The 25,217-nt window shown below is 46.6% G+C and overlaps 1 protein-coding gene across 4 annotated transcripts in view; it reads left to right on the top strand.

Moving 5' to 3' along the window:
* The window catches only part of NPAS2 (neuronal PAS domain protein 2), a 192,078-nt gene that overhangs the window by 56,644 nt on the left and 110,217 nt on the right, over positions 1-25,217 (top strand). For 3 of the 4 annotated variants that reach the window (XM_060117277.1, XM_060117278.1, XM_060117280.1), the window contains exon 2: positions 23,393-23,446. In XM_060117277.1, coding sequence (XP_059973260.1) covers positions 23,393-23,446 — 54 coding nt within the window. Of the gene's footprint in view, positions 1-21,677; positions 21,749-23,392; positions 23,447-25,217 lie in introns of all 4 variants that reach the window. The other variant, XM_060117279.1, reaches the window with a different exon arrangement.

Genomic DNA, 25,217 nt, shown 5'->3' with positions numbered 1-25,217 from the left:
GGTGATTGGTGTGTCCACTGGCGTTTGGAAAGCACTGCTGTAGACCTTGATTTGTCCAACACTTGGAACGGTTTCTTCTCATTTTACCTTGTGAAACATTGCAAGTAGCCACCAGGGCAGGCCAGCGACTGCTGTTGCCAGATCAGATGTGTTTGCCGGCGGGGAAGTCGAGGCCCCGAGGGCATCTCTCCCTCGAGGTGATGCCAGTCTCCTGATGCCTAATCCAGGCACACGTCCTGCGATGCCCTGCCCTCAGCGCAGGCTGAGTAAATATTTGAGGTGCTGAGAAGGAAGAGACAAAGGGTGGAGGCACCTCGGGACCCCTTCTGTATCAGGCTCTCAGGCCAAAGGCACCTGAGCTTACCCTGAGCCCAGCTGCCTGTTTCCTGATCTCAGTTCTGTGCTCGGGGCTCTGGGTTGTGATGTGAGGGCCCAGCGGAGGGTCCTGGTGAGGCTGAGGATGGGAGTGGATGCACACGGTGGCTCCCTCAGAGGTGAGAAAGGATGGAGGCGCACCCTCGGCCGGGGCTGGAGAGCGTCTTGTTTCTGATGTGCTGGAGTGGGGACCCAAGGCCCCTTTCCAAGTACTGACACCCCTGGTTGGGGAAGTATTGTTACTAGCTAACATCTAGGAAACGCTTTCATGGTATGTGACCTTCTTAACCCCTCTCTGCTTTGGCTTCCTCATTGGTAAAATGGTGAGCATTCCATGCAGCCCTCTGGGGCCCAAGACGCAAGGGGAGAAGGCCTGGGGGGCTGGTGGCCAGCCAAGCACCCCCAAATCAAACCAGTTCCTTTCCCTGCAGGAACTCACTGAAGAATCACGGCGGCGCTAGAGGCTGCCCTGCAGGGAAGTGGGAGGGGAAGGGTAACTAGAAGAGAGCCTGGGAGGAGGCCCTGGCGGCCCCAATGGTCACCAGGCTTCTTGTAAGGACTCCTTACGGTGTAAGCCGTTTGCCCTCCACGTGTGAATTTGCAGCAGAGCTGGTTTGCCAAGAATAGTTGTAGGATCCTCACAAACTCCAGAAAGACTGATTTCCTGGTGGCGGGAAGGAGCTATGTACATTTCAGATGAAGGAGACACAGTTCACGTTGTATCCTGGAGTTGTGTGGTACGGCGACCCTCTGCCTGGCCTACGTGAAGTCACTCAAGCGCACACGCACTTAGACACACACACACACACACACACACACTGTGCACACACAGATGCGTGCTTTGTCTGTGGAAGACGTGGATGTGTTTGGCAGCCTTTTCCTAAGGCTGCTCCCTCCTTGGAAAGGAGAAGAACCTGCTCTGTTGACCTGTCTTCCTTTTTAGAGGAGAAATCAGCATGAGGTCAGATAGCGATAGAAACGGAAGTTGCTTTCACGTGTAAGGAAAAACGACCCCACCCCACCATCGGGAAATGACTTGGAATCCTTTGTGTCCTACACTTCCAAACACAGACATAGCCCTCAAGGACACGGAGTCTACAATGAATTGGAATCTAAACTAGAGGAAACATTTGCACCCAGAAACCATAGAGCAGACAACCCACAAGTATTGCCATTTTACCTGTTTAATATTAAATTTCAGATAGAGGGGTTAATTTTGTTTTAACCCCAGTCCAGAAAACAAAGGCTGGGATCCACTGGGGCCAGATGTTGTCCTCAGTGACTGAGTTTATGCCAGACCATCGGCAAACTCGGTCACAGGGGGTGCAAATGAGGTCCCGGAGTCACAATGGGTTCATGGCCTAGTCCTTGCCACTGACAGCATCAGTACCTGACAGGAGACCGGAAGGCAGGTCCTTGACCTATGTCTGACTCATTTGCTTGCAGACAGGCATGTCAGAGCCACAAACCTGGACTTCAGGCACCACAGGCTCCAGGATACTAAGGGTTTACGTGCCCACTGTTAAGAGCAGAGCAAGCTAGCACGAAGGGCCCTGATTGTCACCATGGCACAATCATGGATGGAGAATGCTCTGTCGTGCCCAGGCTTTCCTCATCCTGCCTCCTTGTCACCTGTCTGGACACCTGGGCAGGTAATTCTCACCCAGAAGAGTACATGGGCTAAATGACCATCTTCAAATAGAAGACCGCATTTTTTAAATTGAAGTATAGTTGATTTACAATGTTGTGTTAATTTCTGCTGTACAGCAAAGTGATTGAGTTATATGTATACATTCTTTTTCATATTCTTTTCCATTATGGTTTATCACAGGATATTGCATATAGTTCCCTGTGCTATACAGTAGGATCTTGTTGTTTATCCCTTTTATATATAATAGTTTGCATCTGCTAACCCCAAACTCCCACAAGGGGAGGGACCAACCCCTCCCCTTGGCAACCACAAGTCTCTTCTCTATATCTGTGAGCCTGTTTCATAGATAGGTTCATTTGTGTCATATTTTAGATTCCACATATAAGCAATATCATTGGTCTTTGGCTTACTTTACTTAGTATGATTATCTCTAGGTCCATCCACATTGCTGCAAATGGCATTATTTCATTCATTCTTTTTATGGCTGAGTAATATTCCAGTGTGTGTCTGGACACACACACATATATATATATATAACACACACATATATATATACACCACATCTTCTTCATCCATCTGTTGATGGACATTTGGGTTGTTTCCATGTAGAGGACCACATTTTATACAACATTTTAGAGTTTACAGAGTTTTTTCTTATTCCACCAAAGGAAGAAACCACAGTCCAAAAAAAGTGGGTGATTCCCCAAGCTCATCCAGCTGGTCAGTGTGGATACCATAGCCCACTGAATCCTGATTCCACGTTCCCACTGATAGAGGCCCGTCCCTCACAGAGCAGTCCTCCTGTTTGGCCCTGGAGAGTGGCACGCAGCCCTGCAGCATTTTGTGAGCTTGTGGGAGATACAGGAGCAGCCCCTGGTTCCATGGGGAGCCTTGCTCTGGACTCATCTCTGCTCATCCTGCCCCTTCCAGGCCCCCCAAGGGCAGGCAGGGGCTTGAGAGAGCTTGACCCTGGTTCTGGATTCTGGCTTCCAAACCCAGCTCTGGCTACAGCTCCATGGGGCATCTGTCAAGATGTTTGCTTTTGAGTAAAACCATGATATTTTTCAGTATTTTAAAGTTTGCTTGAGGCTGTTCTTCCTGAATTCAGTTCCTTCCTCTTTGTCTAAATCCAAGTCATGCTCTCGCCTTCTCCCTATGGCCATATGAGGGCACTTAGGAGCTTATCAGAAAGCACACATTACTTTGGGAAGACAGAAAATTCATTCATTGCACTGGTTGCATCTGTTTTTCTGCAACCAAGGTAAGAGACAACAGAAAGAGGAAAGTATATGCTTTGTACGACTCACCACGATCCCACCTCTAATGCGGATGTGTTCTTCCTGCCCCTGGGATTCTTGGCCTCACAGTGGTATAAATCCTACAGTGTTGCTGTCTTACTGTGTTGCCATGCAACACTTATGAGCACGCGGCACACACACAACCATACGTTGTTAAAATCGTAGCTAAGGCTTTGTTGTTTTTCATATAATTTTTCATGACCTCAAAATGTTTGCACGCATAGGGCCAGAGACAGACCACTCCTCGGGTGAGCTGGCCTGGTGTCATTCTGACATAGACGTGAACTTAACTTGTACTCTGGAACAAGGCAGAATAAACAGTTTAAATCATGTGAAGGAGGAAAGCAACTCAAGTGATCAGTGAAAGTATAGGTAAAAAAGAGAGAAAATATTTCTAGAAGAGTTAGGAAGGACTTAATATTCCTTACTGCCATTTTATTTTTTTACAACAATATATATATTAATAAGTATAGGGACGTCCCTGGCGGGCCAGTGGTTGAGTTCACCTTCCATTGTGTGGGGTGTGGGTTCGATCCCGGGTCAGGGAGCTAAGATCCCACTTGCCTCGCAGCCAGAAAACCAAAACATAAAACAGAAGCAACAGTGTAACAATTTCAATAAAGACTTTAAAAGTGGTCCACATCAAAAAAATCTTTAATAATTATATATGATATATATAATAGAGAACTTGACTTTGCCTAATGAAACATGGCCTAAGATCTTGACCTTTTCATTCTAAATGAAAGAAGGAAGAAATTACAATGAATACGTATTGCTTCTCCCTCTGAAAACAGTGAGATAACTTTTTTTTAAGGTTCTGATCTTTTTTATTTTATTTTATTTTTTTAACATCTTTATTGAGGTATAATTGCTTTACAGTGGTGTTAGTTTCTGCTGTATCACAAAGTGAATCAGCTATACATGTACATATATCCCCATATCCCCTCCCTCTGGCATCTCCCTCCCACCCCTCTAGGTGGTCCCGAAACACCAAGCTGACCTCCCTGTGCTATGCGACTGTTTCCCACTAGCTCTCTATTTTACATTTGGTAGTGTATATATGTCCATGCCATGCTCTCACTTCGTCCCAGCTTACCCTTCCCCCTCCCCGTGTCCTCAGGTCCATTTTCTACATCTGTGTCTTTATTCCTGTCCTGCCCCTAGGTTTTTCAGAACCAATTTTTTTTTTTTTAGATTCCATATATATGTGTTAGCATGCGGTATTTGTTTTTCTCTTTCTGACTTACTTCACTCTGTATGACAGACTCTAGGTCCATCCACCTCACTACAAATAACTCAATTTCATTTCTTTTTATAGCTGAGTAATATTCCGTTGTATATATGTGCCACATCTTCTTTATCCATTCATCTGTCGATGGACACTGAGGTTGCTTTCATGTCCTGGCTATTGTAAATAGAGCTGCAATGAACATTGTGGTACATGACTCTTTTTGAATTATGGTTTTCTCTGGGTATATGCCCAGTAGTGGGATTGCTGGGTCACATGGTAGTTCTATTTGTAGTTTTTTAAGGAACCTCCATACTGTTCTCCATAGTGGCTGTATCAATTTACATTCCCACCAACAGTGCGAGAGCGTTCCCTTTTCTCCACACCCTCTCCAGCATTTATTGTTTGTAGATTTTTTGATGATGGCCATTCTGACTGGTGTGAGGTGATATACCTCATTATAGTTTTGATTTTCATTTCTCTAATGATTAGTGGTGTTGAGCATCTTTTCATGTGTTTGTTGGCAATCTGTATATCTTCTTAGGAGAAATGTCTATTTAGGTCTTCTGCCCATTTTTGGATTGGGTTGTTTGTTTTTTTGATATTGAGCTGAATGAGCTGCTTGTATATTTTGGAGATTAATCCTTTGTCAGTTGCTTCATTTGCAAATATTTTCTCCCATTCTGAGGGTTGTCTTTTCGTCTTGTTTATGTTTTCCTTTGCTGTGCAAAAGCTTTTAAGTTTCATTAGGTCCCATGTGTTTATTTTTGTTTTTATTTCCATTTCTCTAGGAGGTGGGTCAAAAAGGATCTTGCTGTGAAATAACTTTTTAATATTTTCATTTAAACCAGACCATCTCCTTTTGTTTTATTTATTGGTGGGTTTCCTTTTCTTTCAGAGAAGTTTGTGGAAGTGAAACGTACTTCTGTTTACGTTCATAGCATCCAAAACTCTGAGCGTGGCCATGGAATGATGATTCCATTCTGTCCTAAAGAATCCGATAGCTTTTTCACAGACTCAAGAATTTAGCACATTCTAAGGATTGAAGACTGCATGACTTTTTTAGGCCAAGATAAGAATATAACCCCATATAGGAAAGGAATCTGAAAAAGAATAGATATATATATAAGTGAATCACTTTGCTGTACACCTGAAACTAACACAACATTGTAAATCAACTGTACTTCAATATAAAGTAAAAATTTTTAAATAAACAGTGCCTCTAAAAAAAGAATATAACACCATTAAATATACTGAATTGCTTAGTTAAGTAATCAAGTAACTGGAACATGCTTTGAGGGAATGCTGCATTAATTAAGAAATGCATTGAAGAGTAGATTGGACTGACAGAGTCAACTGCTTTTAACAGCATTTCACGTTCACCTTTGCTAAATTTGACTAAACATGTAAAATTAATTATTTAAAATTTAAAAAAAGAATCCAGACTTCCTCCCATTTTACCTAGAATTTCACAGTTTAAAAAAGAAGTCGTTAGTTGTGGCCTCATGGAAAGCAGGTGTATGAGAGTCTGTTACGCAGACTCATGGGTGGTGGGGAGCTTTGCTTTGCAGAAGGATCAAGAGGGAGGGTGGGCCGTGAGCCACTCACACATGTAAAGTATGATTCAGTTCCCAGAAATGTTGTTTATCACCAACTCTTCGGAAAATTCTGTTATGCAAGCTGACGTCCCCTGTACAGGAACCTTTTGGATTGCAAGGGAAGTTTAAAAGGGCTTGCCTTGCAGGCTCCCTGCTTGCTGGTAAATATCTTTGGAATTTGAAAATGAAGCTAATTGACGTCCACGGTTAGCATCTGTTACTGAAATGAGAACCTTGTGAAGGGTGCCTGGATTGCTCTAATAATCCCAACCACCTGAGCTAACACTCCTTTGAACTTTTACCCCGTGGCTCACAATCTAGGTGCTTGACAGGTATTATGTCCTTAAATCTCAGCCACCCTGTGAAGGTGAAAGGCCGGGCAGAGAGAGGTTCAGTAACTTGCCTGAGGTCACTCAGCTAGTTAAACGACAGAGTCACATTTTGCATGTGTTGGATCTTCCTGGACCGTTGCCTTTTCGTCAGTGGTGGGGCACCCAGGGCATAACACGTGTGCTGAAGAAGCATGTGAACAAAGGCCGGGAGGAGGAGGAAGGAAGGGTTGCTGTCGAGGCCCAGGGATGCCCTGGCCTCTGCCTTTTCGTTCTTGAAAATGCCAAGGAGAAAACTTTTCAGAGAAGGTCGTGCCTGAAAGAGGCTGGATGAACGTTCCCAAACTTGTGTGTTTTTAGATCTGAACACATCTCCATGGTTTATTGTCAAAGCCTTCTGATACCTTTGTTACATAAATGAAATACAGGGGAAACAGTGTCCAGCATCTTACACATCCGCGTTTATAGACTCGGTCACTGTGGCCTGGCCAGGGCCACAAGGCCACTGCTCTCTTGGGAAATTTCTGTGAGGCACCAGGCTGACTTGGGTCTGCTCCAGGGGCACCAGTGAGCTCTTTGAGGGGTTGAGCTAGGGGCCCTGTCACTCATGGGAGCCCGGGGGAGCAGGACCTGGGCCCCAGCATCCCCAGCATCAGCTTCCAGGTTTGTGCTGGGCCCTCTTGAGACCTGATTTCAGACACCGGCTCCGGGAAGTAGGTTAGATCACTCGGGCCTCGGGGGAGACTCCCTCAAGGTGTCTGGTGCTTTGCTCGACTTCTGAGCCCGAGAGGCCAGAAGGGGTGGGCTTTCCATCTGCACAGCTGCAGTCACACCAAACACAGGCATCGTAGGGACAGTGCGGCAACTTCCCAGGCGGGGGCCCTGGGATATGCCAGACATCTGACTCAAGTCCATCCTTGCCCCAGCAAGCACCTAGTTATTACCAGTAGTCAAGGGTGGAGGGAGCCTGCGAGCTGGGAAGCAGCTCCACGGATGGCTTGCAGTATCCGTGCACGTTGTCAGGAGGGCACACCTTTGCAAGAGAAGCGGGTGACTTCACCGCCATAAAGACACTAACTGGTTTGTCTTTGAAGACAGGGAAATGGCAGAGGGCGTCTACACTGTTCACTTCCTGCAGTTAGCTTTTTTTTTTTTAAGAACCATTTACCCACACTTTCTTTGAGTTTTCCTCTTTCCCTGGGTCCTCTGTCTGCACCCCGAAGGCTGCCTGAGCCCCCCAGGCTGGGCCCAGAGCCTCCGAGGGCCGGAGGGGGGTGGGACGGGGGAGTGAGAGGGGACCGCCCCCTCCCCTGGCCGGCCCTGCCCTCACATCATTAGTTCATCACCGGGGAAGAACTGTGCTGCGGAGCTGACCTACTTTTCCTGTTTGCCCACAGCAGGCTAAGCCTGTTTAGCATTGTCCAGAGGGGCCGGGCAAGGAGCTTTCTGAGTCGTACAGATGGCAGTCTTCGGACGGAGCGTGATTTAATCTGGTTGCCCTGTTTTCCATTAGTCTAACGGGTTAGGACCCGGGGCCCGAGGTGACCCAGGGACACCATCCAAGCACAGGGGCCGCTTGGCTCCCAGGGCAGCGTCCCCGCCAGGGAGCCTGCGTTACGGTGAATGATTGCTGAAACCACAGGCCCGGGCTTCTCTCCAAACTTTAAAAACAGATTCCTAAATGGAAGCTCTCCCACCAGGCATCGTCTCTGCTGGGAATGTGCACTGAGCCCGGAATGTCTGCTGAGATGCAGAGGGTGGGCACTGCGCCGGCCTTTGAGGAGGTTACCATCCAGTCGGGGTGGAGGGTGGACAGCTAAGGCCAAGGCGGCAGAAACAGATGAATGCTCTAATGAGGCGAGAATGGCGGAGGTGGGGCAGGGGGTAGGACCCAGACCTCGGAGGGCGTGGGGAGGGCTGGAGGGATGAAGAGGGTGGTGATGGCGGTGCAAACAGGAGGGTGTCACGGCAGTGCAGATGTTGGGGGGCGTGGATGGCGGACGACAGGATGGGGTGGGAGTAGCTGAAGTCACAAAGGCGGCTCACTGCTGAGGGCTTTGGATGCCGTGCTTGGGGATTCAGGTGTGTCCTGGAAGCCAAGGGGTGCGTACCAGTAAGTGTATGTGCTGCACACACTTTTATTCTTTTTTTTTTAACTTTATTTTGTTGAACTATACTCGGTTTACAATGTTGTGTTAAGTTCTACTGTACAGCAAGGCGATTCAGTTACACATATATATACATTCTTTTTCACATTCTTTTCCATGATGGTTTACCACAGGATATTGAATAGAGTTCCCTGTGCTCTACAGTAGCACCTTGTTGTTTATCCATTCTGTATATAACTGTTGGTATCTGCTAATCCCAACCTCCCCCTGCATCCCTCCCCCAACCCCCTCCCACTTGGCAACCACAAGTCTGTTCTCTATGTCTATGAGTTTGCTTCTGTTACGTAGATATGTTTATTCAGATTCCACATGTAAGTGACATCATATGGTATTTGTCTTTCTCTTTCTGACTTACTTCACTTAGTATGATAATCTCTAGGTCCATCCATGTTGCTACAAATGGCATTATTTCATTCTTTTTTATGGCTGAGTAGTATTCCATTGTGTGTGTGTGTGTGTGTGTGTGTATGTATGTATGTATGTATGTATGTGTGTATGTACCACATCTTTATCTGTTCATCTGTTGTTGATGGACATCTAGGTTGTTTCCATGTCTTAGCCATTGTAAATAGTGCTGCAGTGAACTTTGGGTTGCATGTATCTTTTCGAATTAGAGTTTTTTTCCGGATATATGCTCAGGACTGGGATTGCTGGATCAGATGGTAACTCTAATTTTAGTTTTTTAAGGAACCTTCATACTGTTCTCCATAGTGGCTGCAGCAGCTTACATTCCCACCAACAGTGTAGGAGGGTTCCCTTTTCTCCACACCCTCTCCAGCATTTGCTATTTGTAGATTTTTTAATGATGGCCATTCTGACTGGTACACACACTTTTATTCTTAGCTGGATGTCTCTGCATGGCTGCTTGTGGGCGCAGGATATAATGTTTGTTAGAGCAGGGAACAAACATAGGATGAGATAGTCATGATTGAATAAGCTGATATGGGAAAACAGAAGCTGAGCTTTATCTGTAGTTTGTTTCACTAACTCATGTATTGTGTGCCCAGCACATGCCTCCTGGAAGGTGTCCCGGGCCTGCGCTTCCTCAGCCCTGGCTGAGCGTCTTGATGAGGGGTCATGTCTTGCATGCTCCCTGACATCCTGACCTCCACTCGAGCTTCAGAGCTGGCGTAGAAGGGGTGTTGGGCCGGTGGGCGAATTGTGCATTGATTAGGGTCACGTCAGGATATGTTTGCAAGAGGAGAGAGCTCAGTCTCTTTTTTTTTTTTTTTTTTGCGGTAAGTGGACCTCTCACTATTGCGGCCTCTCCCGTTGCGGAGCACAGGCTCCGGACACGCAGGCCCAGTGGCCATGGCTCACGGGCCCAGCCGCTCTGTGGCATGTGGCATCTTCCCGGACCGGGGCACGAACCCGCGTCCCCTGCATCGGCAGGCAGACTCTCAACCACTGCGCCGCCAGGGAAGCTCTCGGTCTCTTTTTAAAAAGAAAATATACCCTTCTTGCTCCCCTTGGAGTTTCTGCAGTGCTGTCCAGGGGTGGATGTGAGTGAGGAGAGAGGTCTTCTAAGATATCTTTAACTTACACCATGAATATCTGAAGGTACAAAATGGGGAAACTGGACGTTTCCAGTCCTGCCAGGTTGACCTTTAAAGGTGTGAAAACCAGACATTTCTGGACCTGCTGATGCTCTGCTTGCTTGATGAACAGGACTGGGTCTCAGTCGGTGGCTTTCTTTCTGCCCGTGGCCAGGTCTTCCTGGTAGAGATGCTTCAAGTCCCCTCTCCCAGGGGAGGGTGCTGGGGGCTTCCTGCCCTACGTGCTGTTTGCGTCTGTTCTGTATCTCATCTCCCCTTTGTGTCCGGAGGGCAGGCCTTCGTTCAGACTTTGTGCGAAGGGTCTGTGAGTGTTTCTTGAGGAGAAAGGCCAGCTTCCAGGACATTTAGGGCCCACCTGTGACCCCCCGTCCTGCAGACCCCAGTGTGCATTTGACAGTGGCAGCCAGGGACGGAGAGACAGAGTACAGGATGCTGCTGGGAAGCCCCAGGGAGACTCGGGCCACTGATGTCCTTAGCTTGGGGATGCTTTGAGGGCAGGCATCCGGTGGGAGGGGGACAACACTATTCTTGTTGTAAATTATCCCCTACCCAAAGCCCATGGCGCATCCCAAAATGGGACCCTGGTTCTGGGGCCTTTGATGGGTCCTTAGTCTCATGAATGCGGTCGTTCACTGGGAGGTGGTACCCCCTCCCTCATCAGGGGCTGCTTCCCACTGGGTGGGGCTGGGCCCCTCTTTGAGGCCCCTGGGGATAGCGCGTTGAGAGCAGCAGTGACCTGGCGCAGAGACACCCCTCTGCACAAGGGACCCACCTCTTTTTTTCAGCACAGATGGGTCCAGGAATCAGTCACCAAGGCTGGTTTCCCAACGATGGGCTCCAGATCAACCTAGACTCGCATGTCCTGTGAGGAGGTGTCCAGGCAGCTTGGGTGGACCTTCCAGCCTCACCCCATCCCAGGCAGCACCCGCTTCCCCCAGGGGAACTGAGCTCAGCTGAACTGTATGTATGGAGTGGACAGGAGGAGTGTAGGATGATCCAACTTCATGGGTACCTGTGAAAAGTAAGCATGGAATGTTGCGGTAGAGTTGGAAGCATTAGGAAGAACGTTCTATGGGGCCCCTGCAGCCCCTGAGCTCTGAGCAGAGGTGGGAGGCTGGAGCTCCCTGGCTCTGCGGGGAGGGCCGTGCTCTCTGTTTAAACTGTAAAGAAAAGAAGTGATTGCAATGATGGGAGAAGAGGGAAGGCAATGCTTGGTACCAACCAGGTGTGCAGCCGTAGGCAAGTTACCTGCGACTCTGAAGATACTAACCTGCTGTCATTTCAAAGTCATGGCTTCTGCTCACTGCACCATGGAAAGGAGGCAGTTCACCTTTCTTGCCCAGCCCACCCTCTGCTAAGGGCTTTACACAGATGAGCTTTCCTGTTGGGGTCTCAGGAGGGTGGTGGAAAGTAGGGATCATCCCCCATTTACAGATGAGCTTATCATTCCCCAGGCTGTGTCTGGACCACCACACTGAGTGAAGGAAAGAGGCAGGAGGACACACAAACCGAGATCTCATTCGCTTCCAAACTAATTTTGCTGTGTCTGTAACTGCGTTACAGACTGCTAACTGCTAACTGTGTTAGCAGTTACAGAAGCATCCCACATTTTTATTAAATGTTATTGGAAGCTCTGATATTAAACCACAGACTCCACAGCCTGAGTGTCCAAAACAGACATGACTTCTCATCTCAGGGACATCTTCTTTTTCTTGTGCTCTCTTTGCAAACTTGAGCCCATTAGGATGAGCGCTCCCACACCCAAAGGAGCATTAGGACCAATGGTTAGGTGGCCGGAGATGCCAGGCTGCAGCCGCCTCTCATGGATTCATTTCGGTTGGTCTGTGGCAGCTGAACGGTGGCTCCCAGCAAAGGCCTGCACTGACTCAGTTCCGAGTATGACTCATACATCTCCTTTTTCCCCTCTTGCTGATTTTTATAGGCGTCTGTTGTCCGCATCCTGACCACGCACTGTCACCCATCAGATTCTCTAGTTGACTCGGTTTACACTGTGCAGTCTAAATTCTTTAGAAAGGGGCCACTAAAAGGAATCGTGATTGGAACATAAGTTCCAAAGGTTGCAAGAATCACATGTCGGGCTTCCCTGGTGGCACAGTGGTTGAGAGTCCGCCTGCCGATACAGGGGACACGGGTTCGTGCCCCAGTCTGGGAAGATCCCACATGCCACGGAACGGCTGGGCCCGTGAGCCATGGCTGCTGAGCCTGCGCGTCTGGAGCCTGTGCTCCGCAATGGGAGAGGCCACAACAGTGAGAGGCCCACGTACTGCAAAAAAAAAAAAAAAAAAAAAAAAAATCACGTCATGTTAGATGACCCGTTGATCAGGATACGGTAACAATTTCTATTTTGGAAATTCTTTGCTGACCGAACGATGTCCTTGCAAATTTACTTAATACCAAATTTCTAACTTTCTCCTTCCATTCCTTCATTGCTTATATCACTGTTTCCCTGAGTAGTGAATCATCAGACCCTTGGAAAAAGGAAAGCATGAAGGGGGCGTCGTGATCACAATAGGCAGATAAAGCCTCAGCCTTGACCTTGAAGATGCTTGTGAGATAATTCTCATAGGGTCGCGGAAGTTTGCTGAGTGAGGGTCTCTCTTTGGTTTCTCCTGGGAGTCTGGCTCTGTGAGGCCCCAGCCAGCTGTGGGGGAGGGGGGAGGGGGAAGCGTTGGTAAAGCTTCGGTGAAGGATGGACCCGTCCACCTTGACTTTCCCAATTTGCGGAATGTGAGAGATCATGCTGAGAATTCCCCAGCTGGAGGGGAATTGGGGTTGCAGGAGCGGGCAGCTCTCAGGTTGGCACTCCCCATTTCCTTTAGAAGAACTATTATTTTTCCCAGTGAATGAATCATTGCAATCAAAATGAGGTGCCCTGGAGAGGAAGAATTAAAATGTGGAAGTTATTTCCTAGCCTCCCCCAAAGGACAAAGGGAGACAAGTCAGCGCTGTAGCTCATCAGTGACTGTTTCTCAGAGCCTTTTTATTTCTTAAATATAATGAGGAAAAATCATTATCGAGCTCCCACATGGGAGATCCAGATGTTAATCCAAAGCGACATGGGGTGCCTTCACCAGGGGCAGGCTGGGAGGGCAGAAGGCACACTCGCTATTGACAATAAATAAGCCCCAGCCAACTGGGGAGATATCTGCATGGCGGTGCCCCTTTGGATTTCCATTTGCTCTTGTTTGCAGTATTTTTTTCTTTTTCATGATCGAAAGTCACCAGGTTTGATTGGTACGGTGAGGAGGAATATTCAGATTTTCCAGCTACCTTGGGGCCTGTGATTCAAACCATTTCTCCACCAATTCTAAAAGGTCATGATTTTAGTTTGAAAAAACATGGGCCTTGCAATGCAATAGGCTTAGGGTAGTCATTTCAGGGGAAATGCATGATGATGTGGAGTGACCCACTGGGCCTCTTAAGGCTGTACAAAAAGTTCAAAATTAGAAAAGACACTGAAGAGGAAGGCTGAGCACTGATTCTAGTGACTCTTTCTGGCCCCCATCTTGTTTTTACAAATAAGTTTTGTTGACACAGCCATACACGCTTGCTGACATACCATCTATGGCTTCTTTCACACTATGATGGCAGAGTTGAGTGGTTACAGCAGAGACTGGATGACCTGCATCTAAAATACTCAGCAGGTGGCCCTTTACAGAAAAGTGTTGCCAACCCCTGCTTTAGGAGAATGACGTACCTTTCCATGTCAGTTGTATGAGCCTTCTCTGGAGCCCCAGGAGTGAGCTGCCAGTCCCCAGGGGGGGTCCCTGTCCCCTGTAGGATACATTAATCTCTTGTCTCCCTGCTGACACACTGTGCTACCCCGGGGCAGATGTGGCCTGAGAAAACGGTCACACTGCCACTTGCTGGTCCCTGTTCAAGGGCCAGAGTTGTGATCCATGGTGTAGTAGGTGCCTGTGAGAGAGAGCCCTTGGGGGCGGATATTTCACTTAGGCAATGGGGATGTCATTTGCCGACCTCCTTTGGGTCCTTCTATTCAGTTAGGTCACTAGATGCTCATCGAGGAGGTCCTCGGTCATTTCAACCTCTGTTTCTTTCACTCTCTCCCTCCCTCCCTCCCATCCTCACAAGGACCAAGGTTCTATTATCACTAGATGCTGCAGGCAGCACCCCCTGGGCATGTGTGTCTGTGTATCTTTCCACCATGCCTACACACACACACACACACACACACACAGACACACACACACACACACACACACACACACGCTTTCGAGGCTGCCCCTTTTGTGCCAGGGTCAAACACACACACACACACACACACACACACACACACACACGCTTTCGAGGCTGCCCCTTTTGTGCCAGGGTCAAATGAGTGAGGGACTCCGCAGCCCTGCTGGCCGGCAGCCATAGGTGGTCTCTGGAGGTGGGGGTCTCGGGAGCACGTGTCTGGTGCCTCTGCTGGAAAAGCTCCCCCCGCAAAAAAAAAAAAACAGCCCTTTCTTCCCTGGTCAGAAGTGCCCCTCTGAAACCTGAGGTCTGTGGCACCCCATTCACCCATGGTGACCTTTTCATTGGGCAGAGAGTGTGTGCATTGAAATTTAAGACAGACAAGGAGAACGGATGAGGCTGGACGCACCTGCCTCCGCGGAAGCTCAGGACCACAGAGGGCAGGGTGGTTACACAGGGCAGAAGTGGGGTGAACGGGGGCCTCTGTGCTGTAGGGGGCACCCTGGCCCTCCTTGCACACATGCACCCTGTCACTTACGCCTCACATGCTCTCTGCCTGGTGACCTCATGAAGTCTAAGGGATTTGCTTCAGGTCAAATGGAACAAGTGGGTCGGAATTGAAAGGGAATTTGGGCTGCCTCTGAGGTCAGGAGCCCACACGTCCGGAGCAGGCAATCGGTCAGGTCAGCCCAAGGAGATGCAGTCCAGGGTGGGCTCTATCCGCAGAGCCGGGGGTCGCTGGGCAGCTCAGGGACCAATTATTAAGGGGAGGAGACTATGGCCCATTCCACCCACAGAATGGATGGAGAGGAAATGAGATGATGCTTTTCCGGAACGCAGCAGCGGCCGAGGGCTGGTGAGGGAGCCACTGGCTTCTCCTGAAGGTACTGTGCAAAGTGGATTTTCCTCCTGCACACATGGCAATTTTTGTTTTAATTTTGGGTCATCAGCACGTCACTGTACCCTCACATGTACCTCGTAAGTACTGGCACCCTGGATTAACCGTGATCACTGAGGGGTTTGTGGGAGTCGGTATTAGTCCATATTGTGGGAATTCAGGCAGGGCTTTGGTCCTGGCTGTGTCCCTCTCTCTTCCCCCCTCCCTCCCTCCCTTCTCTCCTTCATTCCTCATATGTTTACTGAGCACCTGACATGGGTAAGGAGCTGGGCTAGACATCGTGGCCTGGGGAGCGGGTAAAGACGCCTTGTACCTCATCCTTGCCATCCAAATGGGGAACCGGATGTTGAGGGTCTGCCAGGCTCGTGCTGGTACTGTCATATGTACTAGCTTAATTAAGCTTATTTAAAAGTCACGGCTGTCCTCAGAGTTAGGTCCCCATCGCTCCTCTTGATCCAAACCTGTGGTGCCTTCCCATCTCACTCCGAGCAAAGGCCAGACTCCACCCAGTCTCCTTGGCGTGTCTCCCCCTCTCTAACCCCATCCACCACGCTGGCCTCTTGGCTGTTTCTGGCTCTTGTTGCTGTGTGTACACTCACGCCCTCTCTTCTCTCAGGCTATGGCTCACATATCACTTATCCGTGAGGCCGGTGGTGCTCCTAAAGCACCAGACCACGGCCCCAGCCCACCAGAGCACTCCCTGTTCCCCCAAGTTCTCCTTTATCTTTCTCCACACCACTTATAACCAATGACAAGCCATGTGTTTACTTACGTAAGTGCTTGTGGCTTGCCCTCACCGCCTGCCTGCCCCCTACCACCTAAGCACCATGGGAGCAGGGGTGTTGCCCAGGCTCTCAGGGAATATCTATTGAATCATAGAGCATCGCATGTGGATGTCATCTTAGTGCTTAGGTGACTACACCTCGGTGTCTCTTCACAGAAAGACAATCCCAATAAACATCACAGCAGGCATTTTTATAGAAATTGACAATGTCAATTCTAAAACTTACTTGGAAATGCAAAGACCTAAAATAGCCAAGAATCTTGAGAAAGAAGAACAAAGTTGGAAGGCTCACACTCTGTTGATGTCAAGAATTCCTACAAAACTCCAGGAGTTAAGATAGTGTGGTTCTGGTATAGAAATAGACAAATACAAGATGCCACAGGTTCAGGAAATATAAGATAACTTTACTTAAACAGAAGATTAGTTATGTTTTCAAATAAAATGCTCAGTGTGGTTCCAGGTGAAGTACCTCTAAGTTCAAATATAGGTCCAACTGTTAATCTGATCAAAGTTCAATAATTATATATCAAAGTCTCAAAACACAGGGGAAATCGTGAATTTTGTATACTTTTTTTGAGACTAATAATTGGATGTACCATCTTCAGTTTAGAGATTCTTCATCTGAAAACAGGACACCTGGAAGTTGAAAAACACATTGTACATATTATGTGTAAATGTAACTACAGTACGATTTGAAGATAAGTTTATTGCTACTTCAGCGGGTGACTACGGTCAACTTCAGTGATACAGCCTCTTAATACCCTTGAGATGATGTGATGAGAATGGTACTTTAGGACTTCCCTGGTGGTCCAGTGGTTAAGACTCCGTGCTTCCAATGCAGGGGGTGTAGGTTTGATCCCTGGTCAGGGAACTAAGATCCCACATGCCGTGCGGCCAAAAGAGAGAAAAAAAAAAAGAATGATACTTCACCTCTGTGGGCTTTCTCCTAAAAACCCATCTGCCCAATCTGGGGAAAACATCAGACAAACCCAAACTGAGGGACAATGTACAAGTATTCCTCAAAATGGTCAAGGTCATAAAAAACAAGGAAAGTCTGAGAAACTGTCCTAGCCAAGAGGAGCCTAAGGAGACATGACAGCTAGATGGAGTGTGGTTTCCTGGATGGGATACCGGGACAGAGCAAGGACATTAGATAAAAACTAAGAAAATATAAGTGAAGTGTGGACTTTACTTAATAATAATGTTTCAGTATCAGTATTGGTTCGTTAATGGTGACAAATACACCATAGTAGTGTAAGGTATTTATAACAGGGGAAACTGGGTGCAGGATATGTGGGAACTCTCAATACAGTCTTTGCATTTTCTATAAATCTAAAATTGTTCTAAAAAATAAAGTTTATTTTTAAAAATAAGTTTAGGGAATTCCCTGGCAGTCCAGTGGTTAGGACTCGTGCTCTCACTGCCAAGGGCCCAGGTTCAGTCCTTGGCTGGGGAACTAAGATTGCACAAGCTGTGCGGCGTGGGAAAAAAAAAAGTCAATTGTATTTCAATATACTAGCAATGAATACCCCAAAAATGAAATTAAGAAAAAAATTGTATTAAAAAAAATAAGTTTATCCTATGTGTCTGAACTTTAAGGATACCCTATAGATAAATAGAACTGAACAGAGATTCTGTACATACACAAGGATATAGGATCACACAAGATATTTGACAAAGTGACAATGCAATTGGGAAAGAAATATCTTTTCAATAAATGATCCTGGAACAAGTACGTATACAGATGGGGGGAAAAAAGGTGATCCTTGACCACTGTCTTACACCACACGTAAAATTTAATTTGCAGTGGAGTGTAAATCAATGTAAAAGCTAAAATGATAAAGCGTCTAGAAGAAAACGTAAGATAATTCTTCCTGACACTGAGGTGGCAAAGACTTCTTAGGACACAAAAATAAAAAATATATAAATTACACTTTATCAAAATTAAAAACCATTCATCAAAAGACATCATCAAGAAAGTTAAAAGACCAGCCACAGGCTGGCAGAAAATGTTCACAATACATATATCTGGCAAAGTACTAATATCCAAAAGAGAGAAGCTTCTACAGCCCAATTTCTTTAAAAAAGAAGAAAAAGAAAGAAATGTGGGCAAAACACTTGAACAGACACATCACAAAAGAAGCTGTCTAGAACAGCAAATACGTCCATGAAAAGATGCTCAACATCATTAATCATCAGGGAGATGCAAAGTCAAATCCCGATGAGAGCCCAAAACATACCTACCAGAATGACTAAAATTAAGAAGACATACCAAGTGTTGGGTGAGAATGTGGAGCCTCTGGAACTCTCGTGTGCTACTGGTGCAAATATAAAATTGTACAGTCACTTTGGGAAACAGTTGGGCAGTTTCTAATATAGTAAGCATATGGCTATACTGTGATCCAGCAGGTACACGCTTAGTTGTGTATACCCAAAAGAATGAGTGCTTATTTCCACCAAAACACTTGGATATAACTTATCCTGGTGAGGTTAATTTTGACCCCGGGTGAAGGTGGTATCTGCCAATCTTCTCTACTTATAAAGTTACTATTTTTCTTTTATGATTAATAAATATCTTGAGGGAGATACTTTGAACTCTGCAAATAACCTGATTCTCCTCAAACTTTTGCCCATTAATTTCAGCATCCCTCAGTGGATTTTGCCTGCAGCAGTTATTACTTCGGTGTACTGATGGTGATCTTCGATTTCCTTTCTTCCTTCTACATTTATTAATTGAAATTCTTCTGTAAGGGAAACCTGTCCCCTCCTCCATTTATTTATTCACTTAATTATTTATTTGTACCAGTGGACTCATGAATATTTAGTTTATTCTCTGGGTTACAATCCATCATTACAGATTTTGTTGTTCCAATAGTTCCAGGCTCTCTTTTCCTCAGCCTCTCATCATTCTCATTGGTGATTATTTCTTGAGTGGTTAGTTAGTAGATGCAGATGCCTATACTTGAAATTTTGGGAGGTGTTACAAGGTGTAAAAAGACTCCAAATAGTTTTGTGTTCCAGAAAAAGCCAAGAAACCCAGAACTGGAAGAGCCCCCAAGAAATGAAATGTACTGGGTGTGCTGGGTCTCCTTCCTGTGCCCCTCTCCCTGTCCCCACCTTTCTGTCTGCCCCAGAGGCTCCCCTGTGAGGATGTCAAAAGTAGCCTCCCTCTCTGTCTTCTGGGGGGTGTGGCCAACAGGAGACACAAGTGAGAGATTGGGGAGGGCGGACAAGGAGGTGAGGTATATATCCCCTCAGCTCCCTTCTTACAAGGTTTCTTCAGGCTGACTGCATCCCTGCACCAAATGCCACCTCTCCTATATGACACATTCCTTCCAGGTCCAGGTAACCATTTCCCTCTTGTCCCTTGATGCATAGAGGTGTCAACAGCTCTGCTGACACCAACCCTAGGTACCTGCACCATCTTTCCTGGTTTCCCTAGCCACCCCACCTCCACACACCTTTACAAACAGCCTCCTTGCAATTAAGTCCTGTTTCCTGTTGGGACCGTGACGATGAAGCCCCTAAATGTCTAGCCCATCTAGGATGTGTGGTTATCTGGAGTAAAAATACTAGAGCTTTCCACCGTTGTTCACTTTTGGGGGTTAATCATATCAACAGTTATTTTCTCAGCTCTAAACAGAATCTCCTCTGCCTTCATTGCAGCTCATTTTCTCTTCCCTGGCCTTCTGTGGTCATTAAAAAAAAAACACCCAAAAAAACTGCTGCTCAAAATCCTTTTTAATTGGAAGTTCTTCTTTAAAAATTTTTTGCTGAAACATAGTTGATTTATAATGTTGTGTTAGCTTCAGTTATACAGTAAAGTGATTCAGATATATAGATATATATAGATATATGTATTCTTCTTTTACATTCTCTTCCATTATAGTTATTACAAGACATTGAGTATAGTTCCCTGTGCTATACAGTAGGTCCTTGTTGGTTATCTATTTCATATATAGTAATGTGTATATTTTAATCCCAAACTCCTAATTTATTCTTCTCCCCTCCTCTCTTAATTGGAAACTCTTTATACAGTTGGGGAGAGTCGCTGTCACCCCTTAAACTTCTCTGTTGTTCCTTTAACCCAACCTCACAGGACTACTTTTCTTCCCCTTCTTCTTCTTTCTTGTGTGCTTTGGGCCCCTCCAGCTCCTCCACATGATGAATTAAAAGAGTGACTCAAAGATACAAGGAGGGAGGGACACCCATGTTCCTCATAATAGTCAAAAGGTGGAAGCAACCCAGGGTCCATCAACAGAGGATGGGTAAACAAAAGGTGGTCCATACATACAGTGGAATATGATTCAGCCTTACAAAGGAAGGAAGTTCTGACACATGCCAAGACATGATGAACCTTGGGGCATTATGCTAAATGACACAAACCCATTACAAAAGGACAAATCCTGTATGATGCCACCTATAGGAGGGCCCTAGGGTCATCAGAATTGTAGAGACAGAAAGTAGAATGGTGGTCATCAGGGGTTGGATGAAGGAAAGTGGGGAGTCAGTGTTTAGTGGGGACAGAGTTTCAGTTTTACAAGATAAAAAGAGCTCTGGAGATGGATGGTGATGATGGTTGCACCACAATATGAATGTACTTAATGCTACTGAGCTGTAGAGTTAAAAATGGCAAATTTTATGTTATGTGTACATTACCACAATTGAGTTTTTATGTGCACTTAACTTTTTTAATTTTTAATTTAATTTTTATTTTATATTGGAGTATAGTTGATTTAAAATGTTGTGTTAGTTTTAGGTGTACAACAAAGTGAATCAGTTATACATATACATATACCCATTCTTTTTCAGATTCGTTTCCCATATAGGTTATTACAGAATATTGAGTAGAGTTCCTTGTGCTATATTGTAAGTCCTTGTTGTTTACCTAGTTTATGTATAGTAGTGTGCATATGTTAATCCCAGACTCCTAATTTATCCCTCCTCCCAGCCTTTCCCCTTTGGTAACCATAAGTTTTTTTTTTGAAGTCTGCAAGTCTATTTCTGTTTTGTAAGTAAGTTCATTTGTATCATTTTTTGAGATTCCATGTATAAGTGGTATCATATGATATTTGTTTTTCTCTGTCTGACTTACTTCACTTAGTATGAGAATCTCTAGGTCCATCCATATTGCTGCAAATGGCATCATTTCGTTCTTTTTTATGGCTGAGTAGTACTCCATTGTATATATGTACCACATCTTCTTTATCCATTCCACTGTTGATGGACATGAGGAAGGCATGGGAGACAACAGGTGTGACAAAACAGGACATTGGTGTGAAGCTTCTGGGGCAGGTGCTCCTGGGGAGCACAACTCAGGTGTGTTCTCTTCCCTCAGGTGCAGTGGAGCAGAGTGACGTAGGGGTCGAGTGCCAGGAATCGGGCAAGGAAATGGGAGGGATGGGAAAGAAGAGAAAGTGGGTGTAGGACATCAGGGCTTCATGGATTCAGGAAGTGTTTAAGAACAGAGAGAGAGGAATCAGAGCTGCTGCAGTTGATACAGAGTAGCTATTAGTCATTTGTAGGTGTTTCTACAACGTTTCATGTATGACAAAGCAACCCCTGTCATCCAAACAGGATTCCAGATCCTCAGCAAAGCAGACCGAAGCCCACATCCTCCGCAAACGTGCTCTGTCCAGGGGTACCTGGTAAGGGGCATGGCTTTTACCCTGTTACCATGGCTGGATCCTGGCTCATGCCCTCAGCGCACAGGCAGCCACCACTTTCCATGGAGTGCAGACCTGGAGTAGCATATCATTAAATGAATGGCCTGCATTTTTCATGTCTTAAAGCTTTGAACAGATTCCATCTGGAAAACATTAAGCAGATGCCTGTTTGCAGATATGCTAACCCCATTTTAATCATGACACAGGCCTCAACTGCTGAATGGTGTTTCTTGCGAATCTATCACTAAAATATGCCTGCTATTTACCAAATGGGGCTTGTAAGTAAACAGGGGCTGTGACTGCAGAATTCCTTTTCCTCTTTGGCTCAGACTCATGCCTGGGCTCACAGCAGACCAAAAATTACAAAACAAAATTATCTCAGAGAAAAAATTCATTTGTCCCATTAAAAATTTTTATCTAACGTTACAATTCTTACGTATGGTTCTATTGGATTTGCTGTTTGGTTGAGAATTCTTATATTCATGTTCATGAATGGGATTGACCTATAATAATTCTTTCTGTTAATATCCTTGTCTACTTTTGTTACAAAATTCATACTGGCCTTTTCATAAAATGAGTTACTTTCATAAAAAAAAGTTGTGATCAGGAACTTGGAATTTTGAGAGTAAAGGTTAGTGCATTTGCCAAGTGTTGATTCTGGAGTTTTGATGTCAGGCCTCTGAAGCGTGTGGGTCATGGTGATTCCATTTCTCTGTGGTCCCCACCCTTATCTCCACCACACTTCGCCTCCAGTTCCCCCAACTCTGGCCTCAGGGACACCCTGAACGTCTTTCTGCATGGAGGGGCTGGAGGGGGACCCCCCCCAGACAGATGGGGAACGTGTGAAGGAAGAGTAATCAGGGATGTGGCTCTGAGGGGTGAAGGACCGCAGGCCTGCGTGTAGCAGGGGACACTGGGTCAGTGGGCCCAAGAGCCTTTGAGCCAGTGGCCTGGGAGGGTAGAGGCCCAGGCGATGAACTTTGGGGCTGTGAGAACGTTCCTGGATTGTTACTTCATTTTTCACATCTGTGTACCTCGACTATCTAGGGGGTGTACGTGCCTTAAAGATAGGAGAGCAGTTATCCTCTTTGGGGCCCCGATCCCTCCAGGCTGCATAAGAGGAGTTTGTGTATTTAAATGAACGGATAAAGAAATGCTCTCCTTTAGAACGTCATGGGCAGCTTGCAGGTTTGAGATAAACAGATGCTTTGTTGAGCTGGGTCCGGAAAGCAGTTCCCAAAGTGTGATCTAGGGACCCAGGGGGGTCCTTGAGGTCAAAACAGTTTTCCTAATGTTAACATATCATTTGCCTGTTTACTCTCTTGAGTATACAGTGGTCTTTTCCAGAAGCTCTTGGAGTTCTGTTGATGACATCTCTCTGATGCTTAACGGAATATTGTATATTTAAGATTTCTCAGTTTTCACCCACATACACAAGAGGTCTTCAGAGTCCTCAGTCATTTTTGAGAGGGTGCAAAGAGTTGCTGGGAACCAGAAAGTTTGAGAACCTGTGGATTCAGGCATGTGATTTAGATCAGACCAAAATGATGGCAACCAGAAAGACCTGTGAGAAAGGTCGAGAATCAGAGTCATCATCTGTTCTTTTTTTTTTTTTTTTTTTTGCAGGAAAAACTGCAGAGACAATCTAATGGATGAAGATGAGAAAGACAGGGCAAAGAGGTAAGAGGGGCGACTTCCCCGCCCGGCAGTGTCGTGTGGTCCGCCGTCTGAACCCTGCTTGTCCTCACGCTACAGCGGAAAACACAGCCAGGCAGGCGGCTGGGGCACATGTACTCCTTGAAATACTGCATCGCTCTGCTCAAAAAATTCAAACCAGTTCCCTCAATTTTGTTCCTTACCCAGAAATTACTGATTGTTTGGGACTTGCCAAGTGGTTTATAGTTTTCACATGTCCATGTGGTGACCCTGTTGACTGGGGCCTCCTTTCAGAAGCCTCCAGTTACTGCATTTCCAGGATGGACACTGCTTGGCAAGGCAGCCTGATGGGAGCCAGGCCAGGCTGGGTTTAAATCCTGGATGTGCTGTCAGGGAGCTGTTGGCCCTGGACAGTAATTGGAATAATCATCAGCACGCACTGAACATGGAATAACCATCCTCACTGGGCTAAGCTCTTCCGTATATGGTATCTCAGCTTCCTCATGGGAAAATGGGGATATCACAGCTGCTTGGCACTGTTGTCGGGTTGACCAGAAAGCCTAGCTTGGTCGCTGGCACGTCAGTGCTGTTAGAACCATGTCCATGCTTATTCCTTCACTGGACATTTATTGAACACCTACTGTATATATCTACTTTATGACTCCGTAAAGTAGATATTTTGTATTATTTTATTTTATTTTTATTTTTTAGCCTCACTGCGGGGCGTGCGGGATCTTAGTTCCCTGACCAGGGATTGACCCCGTGCCCCCTGCATTGGAAGTGTGGAGTCTTAACTACTGGGCCACCAGGGAAGTCCCCCATAAAGTGGCTATTTTTGAAGGTAGAGGCCAGTCGGATGTTATCTATCTCGTACGATCAGACCGAGTTGGCAGTGACCACACCAGGCTCTGGGGAAATAAAGATGAACAAGAGGCGTGCCCATGAGGAGGGCCCAGGTGAATGGTGGTGATGGGTAGGTGACCACAGATCATTAGGCTGCACGGTGACAGGCCCAGCAGTGGTGTCCTGTGGCGACACGGGATGTCCTGTCTCAGGAAGGCCTTCAGTCGGGCCCGGAGGACCAGCCTCCTTGCTCCAAGCTCTCTCCTCTCTGCTTCTGCACTGCCTGTGCCTGGCAGGTCCCTCCGCCCTCTGCCAGCCTCTTAAACACCTACAGGGCTGAAGGGTTTGCCCACCTCCCCTCACAGAGCCCACTACCTGGTTGTCACCTACAGAATCCTCCACTTTCGAATGACGGAGCCCTCGGAAGTCTCCCAGTTCAGCAGCCCTGGGGGGGTCTGTCCTTCCACGTCACCTGGTGCGAGGGCAGCCATGAGAACAATAAATCCCCAGCCACTCAGACCTATGAGACCTGAATCTTCCCCTGTGGGGCACAGGGGAAGTGTGCCTTGGTTGTTAATTTCCCAGATATTTCCTTAAAAACACCAGGGCACGGGGCAATGCCAGAGGGGTAGGCAAACTCAGGTTGGTGTGGAGTGAGGACTGTTGGAGCTGGACGACCAGCACTGGGGGTTCATCGTACTCCAAGCCTCTACTTTTCCGTAGGTTTGCAAATGTTCCGTAATAACAAGATAAACAAAGAATAATATGAGGACTCCCCGGATTAGTCTGAACTAACGCACATCACTTGGCACTGGGGACCATGGCTCCCTTAGGCCACCACCTACAAGGGCAGTAAAATCCACGTGGGTCCCAAGCAACATGCCAATGAATAGATCAGACGAGACCAGACTGGAACGGAGTCCTTACGCTGTCTCTCCCTGGCAGGCTTCCA

This window comes from Mesoplodon densirostris, chromosome 14, assembly GCF_025265405.1.
Source record: "Mesoplodon densirostris isolate mMesDen1 chromosome 14, mMesDen1 primary haplotype, whole genome shotgun sequence".
Lineage (NCBI taxonomy): Eukaryota > Metazoa > Chordata > Mammalia > Artiodactyla > Ziphiidae > Mesoplodon > Mesoplodon densirostris.
This window is presented reverse-complemented; position numbering and strand designations above follow the sequence as displayed.